General features: G+C 49.7%; 1 protein-coding gene across 1 annotated transcript in view; it reads right to left on the bottom strand.

Annotated features, from left to right (window-relative positions):
• The window catches only part of ADAM12 (ADAM metallopeptidase domain 12), a 286201-nt gene that overhangs the window by 45000 nt on the left and 231077 nt on the right, over positions 1-10124 (bottom strand). Inside the window, exon 14 of the mRNA XM_007936890.1 lies at positions 10076-10124. Within this exon, the coding sequence (XP_007935081.1) occupies positions 10076-10124 (49 nt within the window). The remainder of the gene's footprint in view (positions 1-10075) is intronic.

The raw sequence follows: 10124 nt of genomic DNA, 5'->3' as shown, positions 1-10124 counted from the left end.
ATGAGACAAAGTATATGTGAACTGCTGTATGGAAAGTGAATTTGCTCTGTAAATCTTCACCCAAATCATAATAAAAAAGGGGGGGGGGAAGAGTAAGAAGAGAACCTACAGATTGGGAAAAAAATATTTGGCAATGACATACCTGACAAGGGACTTATCTCTAAAACACGTCAACAATAAAAAGACAAACAATCCAATTAAAAAAATGCGCAGACGATATGAACAGACACTTCACCAAAGAAGACATTCAGGCAGGCAATAAACACATGAAGCAACGCTCTTGATCATTAGCCATCAGAGAGATTCAAATCAAAACAACAACAATATACCATCTCACCCTAGCACTAACAGCAAAGTTCAACGAGACAGAAAATAACAAATGCCGACTTGGATGTGGCAACACTGGGACTCTCACACATACACTGCTGTGGGAGCTGGAAAGTGATACCACTGTGGAAAACGGTATGGCAATTTCTTAAAAAGTGAGAGCCAGGACACAAATGATACATGCACACTATGTTCACTGTAGCACTATTCACATAGCAAAGAGATGGAAACAATCTAAGTGCCCATCAGTGGAGGAATGGATAACCAAACAACTATGGTACATACACACGATGGAATACTATGCAACACTAAAGGATGACATAGAATCTGCAAAACACTGCGTAACATGAGGACATTATGCCGAGTGAAATCAGCAGTCAATCACAGCAGGACAAATATTGTGTGTGTTCACTACCATAAAAAATCAAGGAAAGGTTTACAAAGGGAAGGAAACTTTCCTTGCTGATTATCAGGGATGGGAGGGGAGGACAGGGAAAACTGATAGAGAGGTAAGAGGCAAGACTGAAGGGAAAGGCAATATACCAACAATGAGTGACCAACAGTTACACTAAGTAAAAGGAAGAAAAGACAGGTACATAAGAGGTACAGAATACATACACAATACTGCATTATTAGTAATAACAAACATTAATTAACAAGTGGATGATACATAGGTAGACAGGCTGATCAGGTTTGTCTAGGCAAAAGGGAATATACCTATGACCATATGTAAGTTTGACAGGTAGTATTTCCACATGTGTATTTGTATGTGCTATAAGAACATCCATGTATATAATAGAGCTAATAGGGGCCAAAGTTATGACAACTTACTAGCCACAACTAAACACCTTTTGAGGGAGTGAGTCACTGGGCCTGTGGGCTCAGGACAATGGTCGTGGGGGACATAAAATTCACTTAGCATAACATACTACACCAAAATCATTGTTCTACATTCTACTTTGGTTGAGTAGTGACTGGGGTCTTAAAAGCTCGCAAGTGGCCATCTAAGGTGCAACAATTAGTCTCTTCTCATCCAGAGCAAAGAAGAATGAAGAAAACCAAAGACACGTGGAAACAGTGAGTCCAGGGGACCAGTGGACCACACGAACCTCAGCCTACATGACCTTGAGACCAGAACTTGAGGGTACCCAGCTACCACTGTCAGCCCCTTGTAAAGGGATCACAATAGGAGATCCTGGATAGAGTGGGAGAAAAGTGTGGAACAAAAGTCAAAAGCATAAAAAAGACAAGGCTTACTTGTCTGACAGAGACTGGTGAGCCCCCAAGACTATGGCCCTGAGTCATCCATTGGGCCTAGAATTGAACTCACTCCTGTGGCTTCCAGTCAAACAACAAACAGGCCTTTAAGGTGAATATTTACACCACGTGGGTACACTCCTTAGAACAATCAACCCTGGGAGATCAGAAGTGCAGCATTTACACAGGGAGACAGCTTAGAGGGCAGGAATGCAGAGGAAAGGAGGACACCAGGAAAAGGTAACTACCGGGAAGAAGTGGGAGAGAGCTGATAAATTAAGGGCATTTCAATCAATATCATGAAACAAAGTATGTATGAACTGCTGTATGGAAAATGACACTGCTGTGTAAACTCTCACCCAAATCACATACACACGACTCCATTACGCAAACACACTTCTCTTAGTTAAGTCAACTCCCCCCTCCCCTATGACTAATCTTCCCAACTTTTATCGCTGTGGTTAAACCATCGGGCTGCTAACCTAAGTGTCGGCAGTTTCAACCCACCAGCTGCTTCACGGGAGAAGGATGAGGCAGTTTGCTTCAGTAAAGATTTACAGCCTTGGGAACCCTATGGGGCAGTTTCACTCCATCCTCCAGGGAAGCCCTGAGTCAGAACTGACTTGACAGCAGTAGGTCTGGTTTGGCCTTTGCTTCTGGAAAGATTTACAGCCTTGGAAACCCTATGAGGCAGTTCTACGCTGTCCTCTAAGGCCACTAGGAGTTGGAATTGACTGGATGGCACTGGGTTTGGTTTGGTCAGCAATGTCCATGGATAAAGGCATTTTTACAAAACAACTGGAGGATTCTTGTTCTTGTATTTCTCGCTGTCACTCTTCCCCAAATCAACATCTGTATTCAAATTAAGTGAAGCCCAAATGAACACATTTAAATTCTCTCACACCACGGGGCAAAGGGTAACTTTCCTGATTCCTGAACAAGATGACTCTTGGCAAAAATATCTTTTCTTCTCATCTGCTGCCACCAGAGTTACAGGTGACTGACTAGTAAATGCAGTGCCCAGGTGGAGCACAATAAACCAAGCTCGTTTACACCAGCCTTGCAGATAAGCACCGCATATTTACCAGCCCATAAAAACGGCCTGGCCAGCTCACAGTGCACAAATCAAGCAGCACTAGATGCTGGTGAGTGATAAACTGCACAAAACGAACATATTTCAGGCCTTTCCTGATGTGAATTGTTTCTGGCTTGAAACATATTGTTATCTGTAAGATTGATTTCCAGATAATGTTTTCAGTAACCGACTGATAAACAAGGTTGGCCAAAGTAAATGTGCTCCCTGAAGAGAAACACCCAGCTGCATTTCAGAAGGAATAAAGGTCACATCACCCTGACAGAAAACCTTTGTGGATATCAAGGCTAAACTGGACAAAGAGCGAAATGCAACTTACGCGGTTTGAACTGCAGATAATTTATGTGTTTGGCACAAACAGAGAGTGTCTTGAGATGCAAGATTTATGGGAGAAAAGAAGTGAGGAGGGAAAAATATTACACTCCTAGCCAACAAGAACATCAACAACAACAATTAGAAAAACAAACTAACCCAAGTCCCAAAAGGTATTCCCACAGCAGATTATGTTACGAGTTAGGAGTTGCAGGCATATGTTTTGAATTTTCTATCATTTTATTTGTACAAAGATTTGGAAGCTGGATTACTGTATTGAAATATAACACCAGAATGAGAAAAGCCCATTTCAGGAGGGAACAGTGAGCTGGAAGGAAGGGTGTCATCCGGTCAGTATGGGCAGCCAGCTCTGGTTATGAGTCAACACCATCCTGGATAGAACTGGAGAATTCTGGAGGACTCAACAACTCACTCAGGTCACCAGGGTGCCAATGGCATGGGCCAACTGGGCAAGAACCCAGTGGCACCCGGTGTGCCTGGGAGGCCTGAAATGACCCTCAAGCAAATGTGGTCTAGGTCTCAGAGTATCGGCTAGTGGACAGGGAAACCCAATATTGCAAATCCACCCCTCACCCCCTTTGTGAAATCATTTTCCTTTGTGAAATCATGACAAGCTAATTTGAACCACCCACTGTAACAAAGCATTAATACGTTCTCAACCCAGCACATCTGGCCAGTAACAGTAGGTCCCCCAGGAGCCAGGGTGAGGAAGTTACCTCTGCCCTGGGACTAGATCTGTCCGGGTCTAATGCTTCCTGTGGGGACAGCATGAAGGGATCACATCCTGACCCTGAGTCCAAGTCTAGGGAAAAGGGCACGGGTTCCACTGGGAGGAGGTTACCCCAGCAGAATCAGGGCGTCAGACAAACTGTTGTTATCGGTTGCTGCTGATTCGATCCTGACTCCCAGTGACTCTATGCGCGCAAACTTCTCCGTAGAGTTTTCAACGGCTGTGACCTTTTGGAAGCAGGTCACCAGGCCTGTCTTCCAAGGTGCCCCTAAACCAAATCAAACAAACAAAAACCACTGCCACCAAGTCGATACTGACTCATAGCAACCCCTGGTCAGTTTCTAAGGCTATAAATCTTTATGGAAGTCGATTGCCTCATCTTCCTCCTGCAGAACAGCTCATAGGTTTGAACCGCTGACCTTCTGGTTAGCGGCCAAATGCCTTACCCACTATGCCACCAGAGCTCTTTACAGTGCTTCCTTTCAGCTAACAGGTGAGCACCTGACCATCTGTACCCAGGAATTCCCGTCTATCGTCCACGTAGAGAAGCAAGCATTTAATGAATGAGGAAATGGGTGGTGGACGAAGGTCTGTACTCTCCAAGCCACCGCCCAAGCTCTAGCCACACAGCACGCCCTGCAGCCCCCCCACAGGATCCCGTGATGCATGGCCCACGCTGTTGTGTGTACTCTCTCCCCGACTCCCTGGCTAATGGCCACTGTGTGATTGCCCTAGGGCTTCTGTAACAAAGTAGCACAAACCAGGTTGTGTACTGTAAGAGAAACTTATTTTCTCATACTCTGGAGGCCAGAAGTCTATCCTCAAGGTCAGCAGACCATGTCCCTCTAAAGGCTTTAGGAGAGGACCTTCCCTGCCTCTTTCAACTTCTGGTGGTACCTCACAATCCTTGGCCCATGGCAGCATCACTCCAGTCTGACCTGAGCGTCACATGGCCACGTTCCCTTCTAAGAAGGACCACTCACACTGGATTAGGACCCACCCTACTCCAACATGGCTCCCATTAACTGATAACATCTTCGAAGACCCTATTTCCAAATAAGGTCTCACTGGCACTTACAAGGGATTAGAACTTCAATGTATCTTTTGGGGGATAAAATTCAACCCATAAGAAGTACTCTAGGGCCACCTCATTTATAAAGCCTTCCTGGTCATGGCCCTCCTCCACTCACCAAGTTGAGCTCCCTCTCTTCATGCCACCATGAGCCTCTCTCACAGCTCTTACTATAAGCCCCAAGGATTTGAGTATTTTCTGTGAACTTCCTGAGAGCACAGGCCGTGTCTTATTGACAGAGTTTATGGTTACCAGGTGCCACGTATCCTACCTCTTGTCTGTCAGTTTGTCATACTGTGGTCAATTCAAGGGGATACTGCTTTAAAATCAGGAAAAGTGTGTGTCAGGGTATATCCTCTCACCGTACTTATTCAAGCTGTATGCTGGGCAAATAATCCTGAGAATCTGGACTATACGAAGACACGGCATCAGGAGTGGAGGAAGGCTTATTAACAACCTGTGATATGCAGATGACACAACTTTGCTTGCTGAAAGTGAAGATGACTTAAAGCAATTACTGATGAAGATTAAAGACTGCAGTCTGCAGTATGGACTACACCTCAACATAAAACAAAATTCCTCACAACTGGACCGATAAGCAGCATCACGGCAGATGGAGAAAACATTGGAACTGTCAGGATTTCACAGTACTTGTATCCACAACCAACACCCACGGAAGCAACAGTCAAGAAATCAAACAACACTGCATTGAGCAAATCTGCTGCAAAAGATCTTGTCATAATGTTAAGAAGCAAAGATATCACTTTGAGGACTAAAGTGTGCCTAACTCAAGCCATGGTATTTTCAATGGCCTCACAAGCACGTGAAAGGTAGTAATGAATAAGGAAGACTGAAGAATTGACGCCTTTCAAATACGGTGTTGGCGAAGAATATTGAATATACCATGGACTACCAGAGACATGAACAAATCTGTTTTGGAAGAAGTATAGCCAGAGTGCTCCTTAGAGGTAAGGATGGCAAGACTTCATCTCACATACTGTGGACATGTCATCTGTGGGACCAGTCTCTGGAGGAGGGGATCATGCTTGGTAAAGCAGAGGGTCAGTGAAAAAGAGGAAGACCCTCAACAAGATGGATTGACACAGCGGCTGCAACAGTGAGCTCAAACCAGCAGTGACTGTGAGGCTGGTGAGGACCGAGCAGTGTTCTGTGCTGCTGTACATGGGGTCACTCGGAGTCACAAGTGACTAGATGGTACCTGACGACCACTGCCGCACATCTGGTGTGCTCACGTGTGTACCATGTTACACGGACATGGGCTATGTTAGAGGATAGCAACGTCTTCCAACGTCATACCACTGGCCCCGTTTTACAGTCAGTGAGGTTAAGGAGCTTGCCTGATGCTGCGCTCCTGTTAAGCGGTCTGTTCAATGCCTGCGGCAGGTAGAACAACAGTCCCAAAGATGCCTACACTGTATCCCAGTATCCTGGTTCCCTAGTGTCATTCTGACAGGAATATACCACAAATGGGATGCTTGAACAAACAGGAGTTTATTCTTACAATTTGGAGGCTTTAAGTCCAAGTTCAAAGTGCCAGGCTCTAGGGGCTGGGTGAAAGCCCCTCAAACTTGGGCTTCAGCTCTGCCTCCTGGTCCTGGCCCACTGAAGTTGGAGGCTTTTCTTCACTCAGATAGCTGCTGGCTGCTGAGGCTGACAAGCCAAGCCCACGGTTGACAAGTAAAAAGGCACAGTCCCGATGTTACCAAACCACACAGCAGGCCATTAATTCAAGTCCAGATGAAGTCCTAAGGTCGGCAGAGCATGGCAGCCTGCTCAACAACGACATGGCTACATGCAGGGTCCAAGCGTGCCATAAACTAGAGACCATTCCCAAAGCTGCTGCTTATATACGGGAAGCAGACCAATGACCCAAAGCAGCTACTCAGCTGCCTGTGGTAGATCCCATCATGGAGCTGATTGCCAGTTTCACCATGGAGAGTAACTACCTCCAGCTGCCCAGGCACTCAACCAGGCCCAGCCAAGTTGACACACAACCTTAACTACCACACCTGGGAACCTGTGAACGTTACCTTTCACAGCAAAGGGGACTTTGCAGATGTGACTCAGTCAAAGATCTTGAGACAGTAGCCTGGACTCTGAGGGCAGGCCCAGTGCCACCACATGAATCCTCATCAGAGAGACTGGGGAGTCTGAGTCAGAGAGAGTTCTGAAGATGCCGCATGGCTGCCTTTGAAAATGGGGAAGGCATGAGCCAAGGAGTGTGGGAGGTGCCAAGAAATGGGAGCCAGTAAGGAGACAGGCTGTCCTGGAGCCTGCAGGAGAACGGCCTGCTGACAGGTCTGGACTTTGGACCTCTAGAACTCTAACAACTACAAGCCCCGCAGCTGGTGGCAGTTGGCTACAGTGACCAGAGGAAGTTTATACCTCGAGATGTAGGACGACTGGGCAGCTGCTGGATGTGGAGCAAAAGGAGCCAGCGTGTTTGCAGAGGGGCCGCTAACACCCACTCTGCGCAGCCCCGGCACCCGTGCCGCTGTTCTCTCTGAGGAAGCCTGGGTGGTGACTGGGAGTACTAAGATGGGGTTGACAGAGAGACAATGAAACCTGTGGAATGGGGAACCGAGGTGGTGGCCCACGTCTGGGGCCATGTTTGCCTCTCCAGGAACTCTGAGTCCCAGCAGCGAGTCCTTCTCACTGCCCACCTGGTACACTGCTCCCAGCAAAAGGCATCCTCCATTACCAGATGATGGTGGTTAGCAGAGAGGGGCTCAGACGCCAGGCACTCCCAGTTCCAAGAATAACTGATGGCCCAGATCAGGGTGCGGCCCACTGCTCTTGTTCTGAAGAGTTTAGCCTATGAGTCCAACCGTCTGTGTGTCTCACACTCTCTCTGGTGAAGGACTGGTCAGATGAGATGGCCTTGGCCACCAGGACCATGGCTGCACAATCAGCTGAGTCACACAGTGGCAGGGCTCAGAGAGCGTGGAGTCACACTGACCTCACTTTGGAAATGGGGCCAGCTGTGACAATATAATAGGGCACGGAGGACACACTCCACCTATAGTGCTTGGTGCACTGGGGCCACAGAACACGCCAGAAGGAGTATTGTGATGTCTCTGTAACTCAAGAAGGGAGTCTGACGTCTCCAGAGCAGACTGGGCTAAGGTCTGCCCCAAGGATGCTTCAGCCACAAAGGCTTGGCCTGTGTCAGCCAAAAGAGTCTGAAGTCGCTAAAACACATACCCAGAGCTTATATAATGATGGGACATCCAAGTGCCTGCTTTGCGCCTGTCACCATGAGGCAGCCACATAATGCAAGATGTAAGACTCCTCCCTAGCCTGGAGGGCCTCGCCGGGCCTGGCTGCGGGTCAGGGTCCACTGAGGCAGCACCACGTCCCAGGAACCACAGATGTCCCTTCCCACCTGCCCAAGCACGTGTGTGTGTGTGTGTGTGAAGCCAGAGGAGAGCTGAGGACCTCCTCAGAGCGCCACACAAATGGGCTCTTCCAGGCCTTCACCACAGCATCCAGACTGCGTCGTCTCCCACCCGAGGAAGCTCCAAGTTCTGAAGGATATCTTTAAGCTGGTGGGCTCCACAGTGGGACCCAGCCCCAAGAAATGCCTGTCCTGTCCTCCACGCTGGGGCTACTGCCCACTTAGAGACAACGCCCGAGCTCCTGGGCTTCACTGCAGCTCCCTGCTCGGGGGGGCTTCCCTCACGATCCCCTGAAACCAAACCTCATGGAAGTCCTGTGAGGTCTGCATCAGCCTGTCTCTCTGCACAGCTCCTGTCGGGCCCAACCGACCACCATGGCCTGGCCAGGGCCATGGGGAGGTAAAGGAACGAGGGAAAAGAATTTAAGATGGGGTGGGGACCATATGCTCAGAAAATGTTCTCATGGGATTTGTGGCAGGAATCCTGGGAGCTGGAGACCGACAAGCAGCAGGCTCCTAACGGGTCCCAAGGCTCAGCTCGGTGGAGCAGGGCTTGGGTCCTGGGAGCTGGAGACGGACGGGTCTTGGGATGACAAGCCAGTGGAGTAAGTCTGGGGTCATCCTGGGTTGCCTGGCCTGGCTCTGGACCTCTGAACCCCAGAGGAGGGAGACACATGGGATGGGTCCTTCCCCTCTTGTAGCCAAGCTTTCATTCAGTCTACACTTTGATCGCTCTTTAGTTTAAGACCTTGCTCTACGGGGCCACTATGGGGGTCCATTCAGGGGTGACACATGTCTTGATGGCAGGGTGGAATCCCACATCTCTGCTCTGGGGGAGCGGACTTCCCACCTTGGATTTCCTGCTGTGCCTTGTGCAGGACTGCAGTCATTGTCCCTCTGTGGGCTGCCATCCATAGTGGAATGGCGGAGGGTCAGAAGATAGCAGTGCTGACCGGGCCAGTGCCTCCCACAACAGCTGCTGACCCAACAGCTGCTTTTCTCTGACTGGCTGCCCTCCCACCTGGGGCTCCTTCTGGAACTCAGATCACTCAGATCAAAATGGCACTTGGGGCCTTAACACCACCTCAGAGTCCTGCCCAGAGCCCTGGTGGCCGTGATGCCACACCCAGCTCTGTCCCTCCCATGCATGTGCTTTTCCACCCAAATGTCAGCTTGCTTCTGCCTGGGTCCCAAAGGACCTTGTCATCACCTTTCCCTACTCATGACTGAGTCCACTCAGGGCCTCTCCAATGTAGCCCTCCGGCCCCTCTGACTGCAGTGACCACATTGTAAGCTGTCTGACGGTGGGGACGGTGGCTGACTCAGCTCGGTCATCCCAGGAGCATCCACCAGCTGCTCTCACATCTGTTGTTGGACTGCCCTGTGTCCCTCCAGGACAGGCTCAGAGGTGTGTCCACCTAGTGCCTAGCACACCTGTAGCCCCACCTGTAGACAGCTCCCCACTAGTAAACTCTCCGAAAGCTTCTTAGATCAGAGACTCCAGAGAGCTGCAGGAATGGACCACCTGTTACCCCAGCCCCACGACCCAGAGGCTGGCCAGTGATGCCCCCCAACCCTATGGCCCAGCAGTTCCCCAGTCCCATGGCCCAGAGGCTGGCCAGTGATGCCCCTGCCCCACGGTCCTGTGGTCCCCCAGCACCATGGCTCCCAGGTTGGCCAATGAAGCTCCACGCCCCACGGGGAGGCCAGCCAGTGATGCCCTACAGCCCAGCAGTCCTCAAGCCCCTTGGCTCAGAGGCCGGCCAGTGACTCCCCCAGCCCCCAGCCCAACGGTTCCCCCTCACCCCATAGCTGGCCAGTGGCTCCCCAGCACTGACCACATACCTGGCCCCCACAGGGTGACGCACTGCTGCTCATGGGTCTGGCAGATGCC

This window comes from Orycteropus afer, unplaced genomic scaffold (genome assembly GCF_000298275.1).
Source record: "Orycteropus afer afer isolate SDZICR_OR568_19922 unplaced genomic scaffold, OryAfe1.0 scaffold00038, whole genome shotgun sequence".
NCBI lineage: Eukaryota > Metazoa > Chordata > Mammalia > Tubulidentata > Orycteropodidae > Orycteropus > Orycteropus afer.
Note: the sequence above shows the minus strand (reverse complement) of the source record. Positions and strands in the feature narration are given on the sequence as shown.